Here is a 21,282-nt window from a genome sequence, read left to right on the forward strand (position 1 = left end):
GGGCTGAGCCAGCACTCTCTCAGCCCATGTCCCCAGCAGAAAACCCAGAGCAAAACGGAGCAGAGGGCAGGGGTCAGCTTGGCTGCAAGGCGTCCGCCCTAAGACTTACCAAGGCCTGCAGGGTGGGGAAAGGCTGCAGATCCTGGGGCTTTGGCAGTTTTGGGATCAAATCCTCAGGATCCACATTGACCTAGAGGAGAAAGAGAGGCAAGCCTGTCATTCTGGAAGGCTGCTCCACGCAGTGAGGCCCGCCTGCCAAGGAAGGAGCTGGGCTCACTCCTGACACCACCGCCTCCTGGGCTTCAGAGCAGCAAGAGGGACCAGACCCCAGCAGAAACCCCAGCCCAGCTGGCGTCCGAGAGAAGATGGCCTTCTGGCCAGGGTGCAGGGGAAGGACATTCTCTGCCAGCGCAGAGAGCAGCCACAAGACCCTCTGTCCCAAACTTGGCTGCCACTGCCATCTTCCCTGCAAACACCTGCCAACCATTAAAGCTGGGCTGACCCCCCCCCCCCAAATGCCACCTTGAATGCTTTGGGCCCCAGTCGTGATCCATACCCGGGCACACCCAGCCTCCCGTGTCCTTCCACTCCCCCCAAGGCAGGGATGGACACAGAGCACTGCATACCCGCATCTTTCTTTGGCGCGGACACAGGTAGAGGTCCAGGCAGCGCTCAAAGCGCTCGTGGATGAAGCGTGGGTAGGCAGGCACGTGGCGAAGGCAGCCATAGTGCTGGGGCAGGACGGGCAGCTTCCGCTCGGAAGGCTCCTGCTGCTCCCAGGCCAGCTTCTGTGGGGAAAAGTGGGAGCTCAGCCCTGGAGCTGTGACGGGCTTCAGCAGTACTCAGACCCAGTTTACCTGCAACCAGCACCACCACCTCCTCCAGCTCTGCAGGGCCTTGTTCAACAAGAAGTGTCGGGGATCAGGTCAGCTTGCTAAGCCGAGTGCTGCTCTTCTACGTCACCCTTTGTCTCTCAGCTGCTGAGCCTCTCTGATCCAGGCCTCGGCATCCCTTTCTGTCCCTCCTTGACCACATGGTTGGACTCACCTGCCCCACTCCTATCCCAGGCATGCTCACCTCCTCCACTGTGGGAAGATACTCCGGTGGTGGGTTGTAGGACTCCTCATGACCCGGCAGGGGGAGTTTGGGGGCAGGGACGTGCATCTTGTGCCGCCCCAGGATCGAATTGGGGTCTTCTTGGGCCCAGAGGTCATAGAAGGCGGGTGTGTCATCCCTGGGCTTGCGAGGTTTGATCCAGCCCATCTTGATGGCATGGACCAACTTGGAGACCTGGGGTAGGCACAGGCACAGAGAGAGGGTAAGCGACATGGGCAGCTGAATGAGCATGCCAGGAAGGCATTTTGTGGTCCAAGAGTTTAAGTCACATATTACGTCAGTGCCAAGTCAGTGGACAAGGAAGGAAGCCTGGGGAGGGAAGGGGCCCATGAAGAAGCCTTCCTAGGTGTGCTGGAATGAAGGCTTGGACCCTGGCACCAAGGCCTGTCCGGGCACTCCCTTCCTCTATTTCTAAGAGGCAGGGCTTTGTGCCACCAGCCCGCTCTCCTTCTGAGTGAGAAGGAGAATTGGAGAATGGGCAGCAAATGGCAGGTGCACTTCAATGTAAGAAGGTGTAAAGCAATGCATACTGAGGCAAAAAATCAAAACTCCACACACAGGCTAACGGGTTCTGAGCCATCTCTGACAGATCAGGAGAGAGATCTCGGGGTGCTGCTGGTGGACACCTTGATGGAAGTGTCAACCCAGTGTGTGGTGGCACTGGAGAAGGCCCATTCCACGCTTGAGATCATTAAAAAAGGGACTGGGAATAAAATAGGATAGGGTACACAGTTGCCCCCCGGCAGCCACAGGGTTCTGTTCCCAGACCCCACAGATGCCGGAACCTGTGGATAAGCAAATCCACAGGTTTGGGCCCACCTGGCCCTGGGATGTGACTGGAGTCTTTCTTGGATCTTATCTCCTCTTGAGAACCTCCTAGCCCCTTTTTTCTCCACTGTGGCTAAAATGAGTGGCCCATATTCAAGGAGACCCTTGGGTGTCCTGAGGGCTTATGCAGAGATAAGTAAAGATGCTTTTACTTACCTCACATTTGCCCCCCACCATAGCATACAGCGCACACTATAGCATGGTGGGGACGGTATTAGGCTGGAGGAGGATGAACCACGGAGCCAACTCCCCTCCACCTGCTCACCTTCTCCTTCTCAATGAGGGATGGGATGAAGCTTCGCTTGTCTGCTGGACGGTTTGTCACAGGATGAATCATCACCTGGCTGCTGAAGAAGTCGACCGCAGGCTGCAAAGGAGACCGCAGGGCTGTGGCAGCTGCAAGGGCGCCCCCCTCCCCCCCACCACGCAGTCAGGGGACAGCTGCCCACAAGAAAGTTCTGGCAAGAGCGTGGTGCGGCTACAGGACCTCTCCTTACCTCGTAAGGATTGAAGTTCACATCTCCAAACTGGCCTCTCTGGAGACGGTTCACCAGCTCCACCTGTTCATCTGTTAGCTTCATGTCCATGCCTGTCATTTTGTCATGGATGGTTCGCCTGTTACGGGGAGAGAACGTGGCACAGCCAAGTCAGGACCCTCCAGGGGCAGGGCAGGGCAGGGCAGGCTCCTTTTCACCCTTCCAGCCTGTTGAGATCTTGTGTGAAGGCTTGTCAACAAACAAAATGTGCTAAATCAATACAAAGCATAACAGGGGCTGTTACTCGACATTCTTTTTGTGCAACGTTTGAGTGTGCAAAGTGCTTCACAAGTTGTGTCATGATACAACATCAGCACCCTTCCTGCAATGGTATGAAATAAAGGCATATGATCATCCCCTCATGGCAGAGAGGGGAGCCCTGAGGCTGTGAGGGAGCAGGACTTGCCTGAAGCTGCCTAGAGAGACCTCACAGCGGAGGCAAGGTCTGGACGGGGGGAATCCCCACTCTCAGCTCTGCCTCTTCATTACTATGCTAGGCCAGCTCGCGAGCAACTGAAAGAAATGACAGCGTTCATGCCACACACACACACACGCCACCCCCTCCCCTCACCAATAGTCAGGGTTCTCCATCTTCTCCAAGAACTTGTCCAGCTCGTCCTTTGTGCGGATGGGTCGGAAGATCTTCTTACCATCCAGATCATAACCCACGTGCGGGAACTCCTGGTACCACTCCATGGGGATATTGCCCACCGTGTTGCGGATATCCTGAGAGGGAAGACAGACACAGAGGGGTGGTGACAAAAAGTTCAACTCCTGCACAGCACATCCAGTTGGTCACAAGATGCTCCAAACAGGGATTTCTGAGATGGCCTGTTCCGGCCACACTTGCTCACACATCAGCACATCCCGACCTGCTCCCCCTCTCCGGGAGCATAACTGCAGAATCCCAGGGGCCCTGGGCTCTTGCACGTCTTCCCTTCTCTCGGTACAAGGAACCTGCTCAGTCCCGCCCCTGGTTCAGTCCCCCAAGCCCGGTCTGTTCAAAAGCCTGCCAGGCTCCATGAAAAAAGCCCACAGTCTGGATGCTAGGACGAACAGGCGCCCGGTGCTCACAACCTCTCGAAAGCCACACCAGAAGCACACCCTGACCAACTCCCAGCTTTCACCAGCCGGTCAACAGGCAGCCGGCAGCCAGCCCTGCTTCTCTGATTCCAATGTGTACACGATCAGAAGCCAGTCAAGCACGGGACAGTGATAATGGGCCTGGACCTGCGCTGCTGCTTAGGCAGGACTTCTACAGGCCTTCCCACGGGCAACACCACTGGCCGGCCTACCGCCTCTTCTCCCTGCAAACGACTCTCCCACTCCCTCCTCAAGCAGCAGTCTCTGACACATGCAGCAAGCAGGAGGTGGCAGCAAAGGTGGCCCTGGAGGGTGCGAGGTGAGCAAGAAACCCAGCAACCACCCTAGAAGGGAAGCCACAGGTGACCTCGGGAGCACTAGCTGGCCAGGCCCCCCCCCCCCCGGACCCTTCAATTAGCAACCCCGGCAGCCCTCTCGGCCCAGGAGGAGCCAAATTTCACGCTGACCTCAATGCCCCCCCTCGTAGCTCCTTTGGAGGGGGAGGCCCATCAAGGCCAACAGCATCTGGCAAACCATGAAAGAGGGCTGGGCGGCTTCAATGCCACTGCTCTAATGGCTCCCTGATTGGAAGCATGGCCAGGGCGCCACTGCCGAAAGAAACAAGCGGCTCATTAAAAGGCAGAGCTGGGAATTTATGGGCGCCCTTCAGAAACTCGTTAAAGTAAATGGGGGTGGGGTGGGGTGGGCAGCAGCAGCGGCTGCCGCGCGCATTCCAGTGCCCGCCCACCCAGAGGAGGGCGCCTCACAGTTTCCAGCGTCCAGATGGCTGCCAACCTCTGGCTCCTGCTCAGCCAGCTCTGCGTCAGCCATGGCGCAGCCTTCCCTGGAGTGACATTTTGCTGGTGGTGGGGAAAGCAGCAAAGCAACTCCCTTTCCTAGACCCTCTGCCGCCCCCTTCATCAGCCACGGGAGCATCAGGGGCAAGGGCACCCAAGCCCCCAGCTCTGGTGGCGCCTCTAGGGGCAGGCGTGGCCCCTGCACTGGAACACCTGAGTGGCCACCTGCGGGTAATTCCCGGGCAGACCCGGTATCCCAGAATGCAATGCTCCCCAGGTGCAGATGCGCAGCAGAACTCAAAGCAGCTTCATCCAAGGGGGGGGGGGAAGTGCCACAGCGTTCACCCAGAGCTTCTCCAGCTGGGACTGCATGTCTCACAGATGGGAATCCAAAGACTCACAGGAAAAACCAGACGCTTGTATGTAGTTCAGCGAATTCATAACTGTTTGAAAAGACTTGACAGAGGAGTTGAAAGGAAAGGCTGGGAGATCTTGCGTGTCCCTCACCAACAGCCTTCCACTGACAACCCATACTCGGAAAAGCACCCAGCCTGCCCACCCATCCCCCCACTTTCCTCCCTCCCTCCCAGCCCACTCACAGGATTGCAGCAGGTCAGGTACAGAGGGGACCCCCCCCCCCGTCACAGGCAGTCTGGTGAGGAGGTGTGAATGTGACCCCTGCCCTCGCATGCACAGCAACCCAGGAACCTGCCTGGCCCAGCTGCACCATCTGGTCCCCATAAACACTTGGAGAACACAAGTGGCTCATGGGGGCAGAGGTGGCCGTTCAAGTCCCCAGCAAAACAGAGCTGCCCCTTCCCCTCCCATCCATCACTGCACCGGTCCTGGGCAGCGAGGGATGGGCTCTGGTCTCCCTCTCTGGGGCTGGCCAGGCATTTCCCAGCCAGGAGGAGAAATGAGCGGCTGGACCTGGGGAAAACACCAGTCATGTGCAACTGACTCAGCAGCACCCTGGCGTGGGAAGAGGCACCAAGTCCCTCCGCAGAGCACTTGGCCAGGGAGACAGGGAAAGAAAGAGGTGCACCACCCAAGCCCTCAAGCTGGGGGGACGGACACGACACTGCTGCGGCCATTCTGACACCTGACACGAGCTCCTGGGGCCAGCACCCAGGCGTGGCAAACTGCCTCCCCCCTTCCCAATGTTCACTTTTTTTTGACTCGCCAAGTAGCTACACCAGCTGTGCTAGCTTTCACCTGGCATGAACATCCGGGTAGGCCCTCCTGCGTGAGGCTGTGACTCTTTCTCTTGCTCCTATAGATGGAAAGAACTGGCCACAACAGTGTCCTGTCCCAAGTTCACCTCTGCGGGAGCACAGCCTCTCGGGGACAGTACAACGCAGAGACAAACACCCTGGTCCCAGAGAGAGCCCCTCCAGTCTCAGCCGCTTGGTTCGTTTTGGGCAAAAGCATGACCTGCCCCTCATGGCTCCATAAGGTGAGTGTCCGGAACAGGCCCCAAAGAGTGCCGAACAAGGTTTCCAAAGCACCTTGGCCCTCCGCACACACACTTTTCTTGAATTTGCCCAAGCGGCAGAATGCACACTTCCTCTTGGCTCAAAAGCTCACACTTTCCTCCTTTCCAAGGAGGGCCTGGCCCCAGGCAAGGCCTGGTCAATGCTGCTGCTGCAGGAAGGGCAAGCTGTCCGGTCTCCTCCTCCCAGCGTGCCCTACATTTTAAGCAGCAGTCAGCACCGCGCAGCCAAAGAACTGCACATTCCGGCAGGAGGGAGCTTCTCCTTAACGAAGGCTGCCAGTAGCAGGCCGCCCCCCTCCCTCCCACAGCCTCCCATGTAGTTCACACATCAGCTGGACGGAGCTCAGCTACTCAGAGAGGAGCCTACGACTCCCCGACCCCAGTCTCTCCCCCCACGCCAGTCCCACCCCCACAAGGAACTGCCGTCACTCAGCCACACGTCTGGAAGTTGCTCTTGGAACGGCAGAGGCATTCTTCAGTGCACATTCCTGGCAAGGGAAAGGATTCTTTTCCCAGTAGCACTTTCTTGAAAAAAGCTGGTCCACGTGGAAAGGGGGGGGGACAGAAAAGGGGCTGGGGGAGCCAGGAATAAGTGCAGGGGCGAACAGGAGGGTGGAAGGAGCTCTCACTCCCATGGCAGATGGAATTCAGCCTGTTCCAGAACTTCAAGGAAAGAGGCAAGCGGCAGAACTTTTTCCTCGCTTCCTGGGGTTGGGGAGGTGAGGAGGAACTGCAAGGGAGGGAACCTCCAAACCAGGACTCCACCTGGACCTGCGCTCTCCGTCCAAACACTCACAAAAGAGATTGACCAAGCAGGATGAGCGGAGCACCAAGCCTGGCTGGAGAGCCTTAAAAGAGCCAGGAGCAAGAGCTGAAAGAACTAAGTTTCTAGACCTGTTGACTGTGAAAACAGATGCAAAACACATTGAATGCTATGACTGCAAATGGCTCAGGGATGAGGAAGGAGTTCCACCGCCTTTCCCCTGCCCAAGTGTCAAGGGGACTAAGCCCTCCTGGTGGCGGATCACATCCACCCACCTCCTCTTTCTCTCCTTCCTCCACTGCTGCCACTAGATACCCAACATCTGCAGAATACCTGCCTGAGTAAGTATCTTCTCCACAAAACTCAAGTTTTCCAAAGGGCAAAAGTAAGTCTCTGGAGACCACAGCTGCTAATATAATGGGTGGGGGGGAAAGTCTGGGGGCATCAGACCCCAGGAGGCAGGAGGTCTGGTCTAGAGGGTAGAGCCTCAATTTGCCTGAAGATAACATCCACAAGGTCGCCAGTTCAAGGCCACCGGCACCATGCGACCTTGAAGCAGCTGACAAGCTGAGCCGAGTTATTCCATCTGCTCTGAGCGTGGGAGGATGGAGGCCAGAATGTGAAGCCAGATCAGAAAGAAACATCTGAATGTTGTGGTTCTTGAAAGATAGAACCTTCTTTCAATTGTAAAAATCCCTACGGGGATTTAAATAGCCTGCCTATGTATACCACCTTCAATAAAGTCTTGAATAAAGACCAAGAAAGGCAGTATATAAACACGTACCTATATTATTATTATTATTATTATCAGGATCTCTGCAGCTGGGGAAGAGAAAGAGACACACCAACTTGGACTTCATCAGGGACTCGGTCTCTGTATTTACATTTTGTAACCCCCTCCCAAATTAACACTTTGTACCTGCTGCAAAGATGGGAGGTGTGAAGCCACTGGGTGCCTGATTCCACCCACCCCCACCCCAAAGCTTCCACAAATGGGGGAAACCTGTAGGGAGGTTGTCGTGGTTGTGGCCCTAAACCCAGGGCACACTAACCAAGCCACGGGTGTACTTTCCCACACTGGAATATCCACAGGCAGAATAACTCTGGTTAACTTTCGAGGTTTCAGCCCTCAAGACAAACTGAGGTCTGCCAGGTACTTTCCTAAGTCTGACCCTGGAACTCCATTTTCACTTCAGGGATCCAAATCTCAGAACATGAGTTTCCATCAGGCCACAGGCTGAGCAGTCAGGTTGGACTCAGGTGAGCACCCAGTTTCTTCGCAATAAGAACCCAACTCAAGTTGTAAATGAAACTTGGGGTACAATCCTAACCCCTTATGTCAGTGCTTTCCAGCACTGGCATAGTGGTGCCAATGGAACGTGTGCTGCATCCTGCATCCTGCAGGTGGGTGTCACTCATGGAGGACTCCTCAAAGTCAGGGATTGCTTGTTCCCTGACCTCAGAGCTGCATTGCCCTTAAGTCGGTGCTAGCTAGAAGGGGGTGACATACCTACACAAGGACAGCAGCCACTTGCAGAGAGAGAGCCACACCCTTCCCAATCTCAATGGTCAAAAATAACCCTGGTTACTAGACAGCCACAGGTGCTGCTTGGGGTGCCAACAGAGGGGCTCTCTTGCTTAGGGAAAGCTCCAGATCCCACGGAGACATCGTACTCTGAGCCAAAAGGGTTCAGCTGCAGCCTTTGATCAGTGCCACCCTGACCCAACTTCCCAGACATGCCACAGAATACAGGGCTTCCGAAGCCCAGCCTAGGGAAAGCTGAGAGGGGGCCAAACCCACTTCTCCTGAGGGCAAGGAGTGGGCAGGGCAACCCTCCCTCACTATTCTCCTGGCCTCTAAGCTCAAGGAATAAAAAGAAGCAATGGATGAATTTACGGAGACCCTCCCTCTTCACTCCACGAATCTTCAGGGGAGGAGGCAACCAATGCACCCTAATGGAACACAAGTATCTTGATGCTGTGGTTATAAGAACGCAAGAGCAACCCTGCTGGACTGGCCCAAAGCCATGCTAGTCCCTCTTTCTGTTTCTTAGTGGCCCACTGGCTTCCTCTGAGGCGCCCAGAAGAAGAGAACACCCTCCTCTCCCGCAGGCAGACTGCCTTGAGCCTGGGCACTGCAGAGCCTCCATGACTAGTAGCCATTGGCTGACTTCTCCTTCTGCACAGATCACAGAATCCCCTCCCTTTCAAACCCCCATGCTAGTCACTATCACCCCATCCTGGGGCAGTGAATTCCACAGATTAATCACGTGCAGTGGGAAGAAGTCCTCCCTTTCACCCAGCCTAAATCTTCTGCCCTTCAGTTTCACTGGATGCCTCCTGGTAGCGAGGGGGAGAAAAACTACCCTCTACCCCGTCACTCTGCAGGCTAATAAACAGCCCAAGGATGCGCTCTGGGAAGAGGAGACTGACACTCCAGAGCAGCCCTGGCTGAAGCGTGGTTTGCTGAGGGTTAATCCTTCCTGCTGTGCCCCATTAAGAGCGGCAGCAGGATCAATTTGGTCATGCTTGGCGGGACAGGGGAGAGAGAAAGGAGAGACGGTTCCCTCCCCCTTCCTCCAGGAGTGACTAATTTCAAAAGGGGCTCCTTTCATCTCCAGCAGCCTCTTTTTGGAGGCTCGGGCTGGGCTTGAGGAGCAAGGAAGAGTCAGCGGGGGTGGGAGTCCTGTGCCAGCCCAGCCTCACGCGTGCGCTGGGTACACAGAGAGCTCTGCGCAGCCCAGGCACTCTGGCCTGTCAACATGCCTGCCACCTTCCCAGGAAAAGGCTGAGTGGGGCTCACACCCTTCATGTCAGTCAGGTCTGGCCGCAGGATGGAGGCAGGACAAATGCTGTGTTTACCGAGTGACTCTTGGTGCTACCACAAGCAAGCGGCAGGGCCATGTCAACAGGCGAGGGACCACACGCTGCTGCCTTCCCCCTTCCTCGCCCTCAACCCTTTCGCAGAAGAATGCCCAGGTAGGCGTGAAGCAGCCGCTTGCGAGCTGGAGGAGGAGGGGCTTGCCTGGCCGACCACTCACTCGTGGTGCTATAAAACACTCGCTCCATTCCAGCCACACTCCAGAAACAGCCTTCCCAGGCAGGCAGACGGACATGTGCATGGAGGAGCCACCAGCTGGGTGGCCAGCGTGTGGCAAGGGGAAGTGAACCCTCTGGAGCTAGGAGAGCCAGCCAGGGAAACAAGGGCAATTCTGACTGCAGACAGAGTGCTGCCATTGGCTGGCAGTTCCCAGCTGGAAAGAAAAGCCAAGTCAAAACAGGAGAGCTTCAAGGTGGGAGATGTCACAAGCTGCTCACCTCCCTTGCAAGCTACTGCGTACAGCTAGCGAAGAATGAGAGCACAGGGCTGAGTGTTGCCCTGCAGTGGAGGAGGCCTGCTCTTGCCCAGGGCCCAGCCATGTCCTTCGCCATGCTGCGAGCGGCCCCCAGCCGGTTCCTGTACCCTGAAATCAGCATGCTGTCGGAGGACGAGGAGAACGGCAGCGAGAGCTCGGGCTCAGACGAGAAGCTGTACCGCCTGGACCCCTCCGAGTACAGCCTCAAGAGCGCCAAGCGCCGGAGCAGCAAGAAGGCCCATCGGATCAACAGGGAGCCCCGCCAGCGCCACACGGCCAACGCCCGCGAGCGGGACCGCACCAACAGCGTCAACACCGCCTTCACTGCCCTGAGGACACTCATCCCCACGGAGCCGGCTGACAGGAAGCTCTCCAAGATTGAGACCCTCCGCCTGGCCTCCAGCTACATCTCACACCTGGGCAATGTCCTCCTGGTGGGGGAAGCCTGTGGAGATGGGCAGCCGTGCCACACCACACCAGCCTTCTTCCACCACAGCGGCAGCAGCAACAGCCCATCCACACGGGAGAGTGAGAACTCACAGCCCAAACAGATCTGCACTTTCTGCCTCAGCAACCAGAGGAAGATGGTAAGTGCCACATGCTCCTGGTCAGCAAAAGGGGGACAGAGGCACATGGGTGGGTGCAAGCTCTTCTTAAGAAAGGGTGTTGATGGGGGGGCAGGAAAAATCAGCACCACCTCAGTGGCTTACACTCCCCCCCCCCCACATAAGCTCTCATGGACTCCAGTGGACTCCAGTCCACTTCATCAGTTGTGTTCAGCTCAGTACTGAGATGGCAGGAACAGGCGCACTCGGGCACAAAAGAAACTTCTGCGGGTCAGAAAGACACCTTTGTTCTCCATCTCGAGCTCAAGAGGGCTGAGGGCAGAAGGGGGTGATGACAGTGGAAAGACACGCAGGAACAATGGGAAGCCAGCGAGGCAGGGAAACTGTGCCAGCTCTGAAGCGCTACTAACACATGCCTGGGATCAATAGTCCTGCTGCGAGCCTCCTGTCATCCCTGCCGAAACCCTGCGGGGCCTGCTGTTCCAGCACTGCAGACAGCAAATGGAAGTGGAGCAAGCAGGGCTGGTCCACAGAGCAGAGGCTGGGATCCAGGGCCTGGTGAAAACAGACTCCCAGTGACTGGGGTGCAGAGGGTCTCCATTCAGAGAGCAGCCGGCAGGTGCCACTTTGTCTGCCGGGGGGGGGGAGAGGGGGGTCTCCTACCAGGCCTAACTCTGGCAGTTTCCACTGACCACACCCACGTGCCCAACAGCCTCATTCCCTGCAGGCTTTCCTGCTTCGGTCTTTCCTCTGTGCACAAATCTGAACTGGTTGCCCTTCTGCGGAGGAAGGACCAGCTCTAAGTCAGCCTGCCTGCCTACTGCCCTCCACATTTCTGTGCTTAGCCTCAACTTGAGGGTACTAGGAAAGCTTCCCACTCCACCCCAAAGCCTTCTGGGCCTCAGACAGACACGGCTCCGGCTGTTTGAGATTCTCACAAGCACAACCCCAATTTATGGCACTTCTCCCTCATGGTTTGAATTGCTCTTTGCAGCAACCAAAGGGTAGGTTGATAAATCAGCTGCCCTCCCCCCAACAGGTTTTAGGCTGGGAGGTTGAGGTCCCCCAAGCGACATCCTTTGCACAGCCTTACAGTGCAATCAAGTAGCCAGAGGCAAGCATCTCACGCAAGGTCGTGCAGGCTGAGCAAAACTATTGTGGGGAGAAGGTGAGAAGGGTGGCAAAAAGCATCCCAAACTGCCACACAACTGATAAAAGTCACTGAGGCCTCTCAGAAAACACCTCCCCCCAAACTTCCTGCAGGGCCACAGGCTGCAAATGCCAGGCACTTGACTCTCATCAAGCACATCCCTTTCAGCACTCACTGGTAGATCTTTCAGTCTGAACAGGAGAACTACTGCCCTATTTAATCCAAAAGGCAGCTTGAGGGATCCCGAGGCAAGGCTTCACTTTGAGTGTCTGCACTCGGGAACAGGAGCTTCAGTTGCTATTAAGGCAAATGACCTGAAGCAGATGAGGCCAGAAGCGGGGCTAGAAAATTAGGGGTGCCAGAGCTGGTTTTAGACCAGATCTGACTCAGAAAACTCCACAGTCAGACCAGCTCTGACTCTAAAACTCCACATTTGACCCAGTGGCTAACTCAACTTGCTTGTTGACTTCAGCCCTTGGTAAATCGGCTGAGCTTTGCCTGAAGCCTTAGAAGAGGCAGTGATGGTATTCTCCTGAGAGAAGGCCCTCCTTGCACTAACTACACAGCAGAAGTTGTCTGCCTGCGGCTCAAGTCATCTCACTTCAAAGCTGAAGATGCAAAAGGAGACACACACACTTGGGGAGAGTTGCTCAACAGCTGGGCACCTTATTGCTTGCAATGGAGAGGGTGTGATGCTGATGAAAGCAGCAGTGACAAGGAGGGAAAAATTGTTCGCTGGTGGGAAGGTGAAATTGGCTAGGAGTCCATTCGGGGCTGACAAAGGGAAGCCCTCCCTTGCACAAATAACCTACAGGCTTCATTACTGTAGCAGGTTGTGGTGGCCACCATTTGAAAAACCCAACCAAAAAGGCCTGCAGGAAAGGGCAGTCAACAGGTGTCAACTAGAAGCACCTCCGAGTACTTCTGGTTGGGGTGGAAGTTCAGGAGTGGCCACTGCCTTGGCCTGCTTGCAAACTCCCCAGAGGCATCTGGAGGGGCTGAACTGAACTCCCCAGGGGCATCTTAAGGCTGAACTGGAGCAGCAGCAGATCTCAGACCCCTCAGGAGTCAGGAGAGTACCTTCCCTGAGATGCTCTCCGTTGGGGGGTTCATAATGGCAACTTCTCTCTTCTTGAGCATTGTCACCCATTTCAATTAAGAGCTCACAAAACATCTTACCCTGCAGATTAAGACCTTTACAGAATAAGGGAAAGCAACTGCAGTGCCAGGTTGGAAGCAGCGAGTCTGGGGAGAAGATGGGCAAGAGAAGGATCAGGGCTCAAGCCTGGCCACTTCAGGCCAGCCACATCTCTGACCACAGAGAGGAAGGTGCTGAAAGAGACACTTTACACATGTAACTGTTCCCAAGGAAGAAAAAAGCAGGTGTATGCCAGGTTTGTGTGTACATGTGGCTAAGGCACTCTAGAGTCTTTGTCTGTCGGGCAGAGCAATCCTATCCACACTTACATGGGAGCAAGTCACATTGACTATAATAGGACTTACTTCTGAGTAGACATGTTGAGGCTTGGGCTCTAAGCAACACAGATGGGGAAATCACTCCATCAACCTGGAACCAGGAGCATGGAGTCTCACTGATCTATGCAGATGCATCTGCTTGAGGGACCACCACAGAGACACCCAGAACGATCCAACCTTCCTTGCTCCTTCCTTGTAAAGGGGCCACACACATGCAGTGGGTACCACCACCAACTTGGTGACAGGAAGCTGGGGGCGTACCCTCTTTTCTTAAGCTCTTCATCTTTTCATGTCCCTTTTAAGGCAGGACAGGAGGATACCCAATGGGTGATTCTGCTCTACAAGACACACACAGGCAAAAAAATGCAAGGGGTGGGAAGGAAAGGCTCTGGTCCCCCAGCCCTCACCAGGAGGGAAATCCCCTTTCCTAAATGCTGGTCCACTGATTGTAAAGTGATACAAAGCAAGGGGAGTTGCAGTGGGGAGAGTGATCTGATCCTTGGGGAATTGGGGGACGCATGGATGACACATGAGAGCAGAGGGGTCAGTTGAGGAATGCTGCAGCCAACAAGAGAAGGAAGCATGGAGAACGGAAAGTGCCCCTTCTCAGGTTTCCAGTGAAACCTGAAAAGGGCAATTTACAGGCAAAGCACAGGCACTTCTACTCCTGGGCAGGGGCTTCTGTAAACCTGCCCTGAGGCAGAGGAACTTCAAAAGCTGGTGAGGAAGGCTCCATCCCATGAAGCAGGGGGAGATGCAGTCCCAGCGTGGGGGGTGGAGGGGAGAGCCATCTCCAGCAACCCCCTGGCTTCAGCCCCGATGCTGTCAGATTCCCAACTGGAGTGTGCCTGCACTCCTCCTGCCATCCGTAGAGCCACATGAAGTGAATCCAGTCTTCATACTGGGAGCGGTAGTGGAAGGGGGATCTCTGCACTTTGAATTTGCCAGAGCTCTCCCAGCTAACTCCATCTAGACTAAGATACCAAGGATCAGGACAGACGGGACAATTCCCAGTGTGAGTGGAACGGCTGAGGAAAAGAAAAGAAATCTCAAAAGGGCACTGGAAGGCTAGCAAGGGAGCCAGCCCTGGAGAGGAGAGGCACCACCGTGCCTGCTTAGCACCCGCTGCCTGGGATTAGCTGGCACAGAAGCAGCGGCCCCAGTTCCTCCAAGAGAGTTCTCAGCACTGGCACCTGATGCTGAGTAGAATCTCTCCTGGGTGCGAACCCACAAGGACAGCCCCCCTTTGATGCATTGTGAGCCCCCCCCCCCACAGCACTACAGCAGGCTCTGCTCATGTTCTGCAGCAGTTTAGCACCAGAAGACTCAGCAAGAGCCACGGCTGTCTACAAGTTGCAGGGCGGCTCAGTGGCGTAGCCAACGATCTTGTAGCCTGGTGCAAGCTCAAAACGATGCCCCGGAACTGATGTCACAACTGGAAGTGATGTCATACCCAGGCTTTTGGAAAAAGTGACAGTCAGGGGAGAACCTGCCTCCTCTCCCCAGAAGCGTGCCACCCACTTGCTCTGCTGCCTCCTCCCAGCCAGTGGCACAGCTCAGGCATCTGTCTGCTACCTGGAGCCAAAGAAGATTTGATGGCCCACACCCCTCCCCAACAAAAACAAATTGAATTAATTAAGTAAATAAATGCGCCCCCTATTGGTTATAGAGACACTGTGCTGGGGTGAAGAGGGACAAGGGGGTGTCTGCTGACTTGAACAAGGGGTGCCTCCTGGCTCTGGTGTCCTCTTGCTGCAGTGGTTAGGGCCCAGTGGGAGTGTCAGGGGGCCCACGACAGTAAAGGTTTAATGACCAGCTCTCAGAAGGGACAAATGGGCTCCCTGAACCAAGGGCAGCAACCCTTCTGTTGCTCCAACTTTCTTTTGGAACTTGCATGTCACCCAGGGAAGGTCAGGCATGCCCCTCCCATTCCTTCAATTTCACCATTGCTACTCCCACCCCTCTTCCAACAAAAGGTGGGAAGAAAATGTGCACGCACTATGAATACACAGCAGCCATCTATGTTCCTCCGTAGCACAGCTGTCTCTATTGACTCTCTGGGCCATGAGTTGCCACACTGCTGAGGAAGCACATCAACTGCAGTCTCTGCTCTGAATGGCCATGCTGTGCCTGGAGAACCGAGTGAGGGGCGTGGCCAGAGACAGCTGGACAAGCCATTCCCACTGGCCCCAGTAAGGGACTAATTATGGGGCTGATCTAGTCCAAGAAAAGCAGAGGGTGGCTTTAGGGGGAGACCATGGGCTGCAGTGCAGGAACGCCCACCCCAAGCCAGAGGGTTGGGCATCTGGATCAGCAGCGGGGTGGAGATGGGGTGAATACTGGGAAAGGATGACAAACAAGTGAGAAGACTTGGAACTGTTCAGGATGTACCTTTAGCTGGATTTAAGCCTCATCACTTTCATGAACACGGTGGGGGCCAACACCAGTGAGAGGCAGGTTGGGTCACCAGGAGCACCAATCTGAATCACTTTTGAAAAACCTCCACACATTGGTATTTGAGTTGCTCCTGCAAACAGTAGACAGAATGGCTTTATGCTGGCCACGCGCAGGTAGGCTGGCTGGTTGAGTGCTGCAGTCACAGCTCAAGTTAAGGGAGGGGGTGGGGTTTGCATGCTTGTCCCATATTCAAGAGGCTGTTTCAGCCCCCCTGCAGCACTGGGCACCTAAACGTGCCAACAAAGCTTCAAAGCAGTTAACTTGGGCTTCGTCTTCTGGCTGAACACTGCTTCACAGGTTGCCTTTTAGCCAGACAGGTTCCAACCGCTCCCTGGGATTGGAAAGGCTGCAGATATTCATCTCCAAAAATGGGGGCGAGAGGGGTGGCGTGGTGAAGAGAAGGTCGAAGGCTGAGGCACAGAGTGTCTCACTGCGGCTCTCACTAGTTCCACCACTAAGATCACAGAAGGAGGAGAGAGTGAGTGTCACTGGTCTGAGAACTCCAAGGCTGCTGCCAGGGCTGAAGGGGTGTCCACACAGCGCTCTTGCTGGTTGAAAGGGTCTGGAAAGAGGCAAAAAGGAACTCAAGGTGCCGCTAAGTACTTGAGGTGGGCTTAAGAGCCCCCCCCCCCCCGTAAAGAAGCCCTTTCTGTAGAAGAGGAAAGGCTAAAAAGACAAAGGTCACATTCTACAGCGGGGGAGGGGGGTGGGTCGTCCGCACGGGCCTTGGCTGCTCTGACACATCACGTTTTACTTTCCCTTCTTAAATCAAAACAGGCCCTGAATCAGGGTAAATGGAGGTCAGACTGACTGGTTTGTTCACCCCCCCCCCCCGCAGAATTAAGGAATTTCTGATTGCACCCCCTTCCCCCCCAAAAGCAGGCTGTTTCTTTAAGAGCAGGAAAAAGCAGCCACTTCGAAGCCATTGCTCAGCAGGAGGCTAAGTAGCTTCGAAAACTACAGAGGCAGCTGCACTGCCGGAGGTCTGTGGGGGTCAGGCATTCACAGGGCACTATGTGTGTGTGTGTGGGGGGGGCAGTGATGGTGGAGACAAGCATCAGGCCCTCAATCAAGATCTCCTGGCTCAGGAAACGTCCTGCTCCAAAGGTTCTGACTAGGGCCAGACAGGGAGAGCTGGTGCCACTCTGCCCTTGCACATTCTGGGCCCGTGAACTAGCCAGTGGCAGGAGAGGCAGAAGGGGGTTTTCTCTCACTGGTTTCATTCAGATGTTACTGGAGCAACAGGGGAACTGCATCCCTGTGGTTCAGTCCCAGTCTAAGTGAGGTGCCAAATATGTAGACTGGCTGAATGCCCTGATTCCGATGGTGAAGCACCTCTTGGGCCACATGGGAATTCCAGTTTCATTAGTTAACAGTAGGACAAAATGAAGGGCAGTGGATTACACACAAAGGGCAATGGGTCACTCTTGTACACAATCCCTACCTGCTCAATGAATTTGGCAATGCTCTGCCTCTCAAGGAAGTGAGCTGGAGCCCAGGAGGTGACCAAGGAGAGCATCTAAGAGACCAAATTCTGCCTGGGAAAGGCCAACCTGCCACAGCCACATTTTCCCTTTGGAATCCAAGGCATACATCAAGCACAAGGTAACTTCTGTCCCAGGACCGCTTTCCAGAGTGAAGCATCAATATGCACTGCAGTAATGACATACACTGAACTCTGTGGGGATCAGGAAGAAGGCTGCCCCCTCATTGAATTGGAGATAAGAAAGAGGACAACAGTTGCATACACACCCTATACAAAGCATTCTGTAATTATTGTGAGGACCTCATCTCTTCTTGGCGTTATTTACTTTGTGTCTATACTCCTGAATTGGCCTTTTCAGCCACACTAGACGCTGTTCCAGAACCACCATTCAGAGCACGATACCAGAGACTGAAGGTTGTCAACAACAATAGTCCTTTGCAGGTGTATGCCAACTTCAACACACAGATTTTGTGTATCCCCTTAACCCACAGTCAACAAAAGAAGCATTTCTCAGGCATTCCCAGCCCCAGAGAAATCTATTCCCCCTCAGCTACACTGAGCTGCTTCTTGACTGCAGTGGGGTGTAGACAGGAAGGGTGGCCACGAAAGGCAAGCAAGACCCAAGAAACACTTGGGTGAACAGGTCAAAAGGACTCCTGCACGTTGACTCCTAAAGCTGACAGTGTGGACATCCCCTCCCACCCAACTTGGAGCAGAAGTGTTTGTGCTACGGAGGCTACAAACGCACAATAGGAAGCCTCCCATCATCACCAAGACAGGCTGAGTAGCAAGTAGTAGGTGGGCACCTGGAAGCCAGCTGTGCTGCTCCACTTGGGACTCAGTGGCTGCTCCCCCTCCCCCAGAAGATGGGCCTGCTCCACAATCCCCCTAATTTACTGTTCCTGCTTAACTTAATGGCAGCGGAAAGGCAAGGTGATAGGGGAAAAAATATGAGGCGGGATTTTCCGAATCCCCATTTCCTCTCCAGACAGCAAGAGAACTCCTGGGGCCTGAACATCTGGGAAATTTAATTTTCCCCGTTTCTGAGCTCAGCCCCCTCCCTCCCCTTCCCTGTAACAAAGGATGAGGTTGCCTCTTACGGTGACTGCCTGCCTGCCGCAGCCTGGAAAGTCCTTGCGGATTGTAAATGCCTGGGTGCTGCACACAGGGGAGCCAGGCATTTACAATCAGCCCGCAAGCCAGAAGCCAGGACTACTTCCTGAGTAACAGTGACGGAACTCAGAATGCTCCCCAGTGGAGGCCCCCAAATAATCCCACTATGCTGGGTGTGTATATGCCAAAAACTTGGTTGCTTGGGGCCAGAGATCTCTGCAGGCAACTCTGAATTACACTTCGCAATAGCAAGCTTGCAGGCATCTCTATTGGCAGTCAGTCAGTGGGACCTCCTGACACCTGTGCAGGAGGGCAACTGTCTGCAGCAAAAACGTGCTCCTCCGTGAACTGAGCCACATGCAGGCAGCCAAATTCTGCAAGCTTGCCAAGGGCAAAGAGCATGGGGCACATGGTACAAATGCTACTTGGCTCTAGTCCGACTGAACCAACAGAGCCTATCACCACCTACTCCAGAAAGGCTTCTGTCTGGGTTTCAAAGAACGAAGGGGAAAGCAGGACGAGAGCAGTAGAGGAGGAAGAGGCGAGGCAGCTGGGACCAGACTAGAAGGGAGGGAGAGGCTGGGGAACACTTGTTTCCCCAAGCACCACAACTCCACAGGTCCACTTTTCGGCATTTCCAATCTTTAAGATTTAGGGCTGTTTAAAAAAAATAGATGCAAGGAGATGGTTTTTCCTTTTTAAAAAAAGACAGCTGTAATTTTCTGGCATCTTGATGGGTACACTGGATTTTGTGCTGGAAGACAATATGGAAGTCAGATTTCAGCGCTTGCAGCAAAATGAACACTACTGTACTTTGCAAACACACACTTAAGAGGGCACAAGGCATTGAGCAACTGTTTCTGCTGGTTGAAATCTTGGCTATATTAGAGGAGAGGCTGCCTGGCAGAAGGGGCTAGTGACTGGAGGGGGGAGATTGCTCATGTGGAGAGGGCACAGAGGAGACAGGTATCCGAAAGCCAGATAATCAAGACCCACAAATGGGAGAGATCTGCAGCAGGGCTGGAAACGAAGCTCGTGTCTTGCTAGGGAGAAAGCAGTGAAGTTTCCCCTACAGCAAAATGCTTTCTGGAGCTTTGGGGGCAGCCCCTGGCATGTGTGTCTAACTCTTTTGTTTCCAACTTTGCTTTTGCAGAGTAAAGACCGAGACAGGAAGGCAGCGATTCGGAGTTAGACTATCATGGATTCAGGAAGGAGGAGAAAGGAGAGGGAAGATGGGAACGCCACACATACCAAACAGAGACAGAACTCTCCAGCCCGCCCCAGCCACCAACCATCTGGAGCTGTGGGGCTCTACCTAGGATGAACTTCTGGCAGTCTGTTCTGGAGGAGAGACTGAGCACCCCCTAGGCTGACTCCACAGGAAAGAAAAGCAGGCTTGTCCTACAAAGGAAGGGTGCTGAGCTGACATACTTGACAGTGCTGGGAGATGAGCCAAGGGTGACAGGCACGGCTCACAGCAGCAGAAGTGACATCTCTGCTGCCCAGCAAACAGCAGGACACCACAGGCCTGAATCCTGCTGGAAGAGGTGACGAAGGCGTTTCCGTTTAAGGGGCAGATGCAGAGGGAGAATGGCCCTGACATGTCCCCTGCCCTCGTGCATTCCCTTGTATAGGATGGCAGCCATCCTGCTCCCAGAACCTCAGGTGGGGTCGTAATCAATACATGCTGGAGTTTCATGTTATTGATGATAATATAAATTCAACTTGTTTGTACAGTGAGAAGATGGTATGGTTTACTGATGAGATGCTAAAACGTTCTTTTAAGTTCCAGGCACCTGACTCTGCTGCTTGATGAATTCTGGGTCTGATTTTGCAACTTCTGTGAAAAATGTAATTTGTTTATGACAATCCCTACTTTTGCTCTGAAGCAGGACAGGAGGCAGTGCCCGGGGCAGGATGCAGAAAGCAGCAAAGGCACTGTGGTACTGAGACCCAAGCAGAATCAGTCCAACCTCTATGGCTAGAGTAAAAACACAACAGGAGACCTAGGCAAGAGGCAGGATGTGAGATGACAGAGACATTGCCCTGGAACAGGGCTTCCTGGGGACATACATCATAGGCCTGCGCATCAGATATGATGTGATCCGTACATACGGCAAGAACACAATCGTTGGCTAGGAAGAGCCCCCTTTTTGTATTCCCCGGGACAGTATGCCTAGGGTAGCATCTGGGCATTCTCCTTGCTGGCACAGACTAGTCAAATGCACGGTTTAGACAGAGAAGAACCTCAAATGGGAGACACTTGAGGTCTTTACTTCTCCAGATGCTCTGCCTGCACAATGGATGCAGGATGCAGGTCTCTTGTTATCTGGTGTGCTCCCTGGGGCATTTGGTGGGCCACTGTGAGATACAGAAAGCTGGACTAGACGGGCCTCTGGCCTGATCCAGAGGGGCTCTTCTTATGTCCCATAGCCTGGAACTAATGTGAACTTCAGAATATAAGGAAAGCCCTACTGAATCAGACCAGAGGCGGCCCATCTAGTCCAGTCTCCCACTTCCCACAGTGGCCCACCAGCTGCCTCGAGGAAGCCCACAAGCAAGAGAAGAAGGCATGCTTCTCCCCCCCTCACCAAATCATGGCTCCCGACAACTGGAGTTGTGTGTGTGCAAGATTTTATTTATTTTTTCACATTTTTATACCGCCTTTTCTTCAAGGAGCTCAGGGTGATGTACATGGTTCTTTCCCTCCTTTTGTCCTCACAACAACCCTGTGAGGTAGGTGAGGCTGAGATAGCGACTGACCCAAGATCACCCAGGAAGCTTTGTGGCTGAGTGGAAATTTGGAGATTTGAACCTGGATCTTCCAACTCTGACTCCCAAACCACTACACCATCCCTTTCTCATTCCACTTTTGCCCAGCAGGAATTGGATTCGAACAGCACGGTATCAACAGGTCCTGGTCTTACTGGCAGACCAGAGCAGAACTGAATGGCTGTGGCGAATATGGGCAGCCTGGAAGTTCAATCTCTGGCTCTTGAAGGCCTGACGAGGCAGACAACTAGAGGAATAATAGCAATGCCGATCAGCCAAACAGCAGCC

The 21,282-nt window shown here is 54.4% G+C and overlaps 2 protein-coding genes across 3 annotated transcripts in view; one reads left to right on the plus strand and one right to left on the minus strand.

Moving 5' to 3' along the window:
- The window catches only part of BOP1 (BOP1 ribosomal biogenesis factor), an 88,940-nt gene that overhangs the window by 6,460 nt on the left and 61,198 nt on the right, over positions 1-21,282 (minus strand). For both annotated transcript variants that reach the window (XM_066625855.1, XM_066625857.1), the window contains 6 exons: positions 3,052-3,206; positions 2,442-2,559; positions 2,210-2,311; positions 1,078-1,290; positions 627-788; positions 110-190 (listed from right to left, as the gene is read on the minus strand). In XM_066625855.1, coding sequence (XP_066481952.1) covers positions 110-190; positions 627-788; positions 1,078-1,290; positions 2,210-2,311; positions 2,442-2,559; positions 3,052-3,206 — 831 coding nt within the window. The remainder of the gene's footprint in view (positions 1-109; positions 191-626; positions 789-1,077; positions 1,291-2,209; positions 2,312-2,441; positions 2,560-3,051; positions 3,207-21,282) is intronic.
- On the plus strand, positions 10,037-19,414 carry SCX (scleraxis bHLH transcription factor). Its single transcript, XM_066625954.1, has 2 exons — positions 10,037-10,561; positions 19,376-19,414. The coding sequence occupies exons 1-2, from the start codon at positions 10,037-10,039 to the stop codon at positions 19,412-19,414; spliced, it is 564 nt and encodes a 187-aa protein (XP_066482051.1).

Source organism: Tiliqua scincoides, chromosome 4 (assembly GCF_035046505.1).
Source record: "Tiliqua scincoides isolate rTilSci1 chromosome 4, rTilSci1.hap2, whole genome shotgun sequence".
NCBI classification, from domain to species: domain Eukaryota; kingdom Metazoa; phylum Chordata; class Lepidosauria; order Squamata; family Scincidae; genus Tiliqua; species Tiliqua scincoides.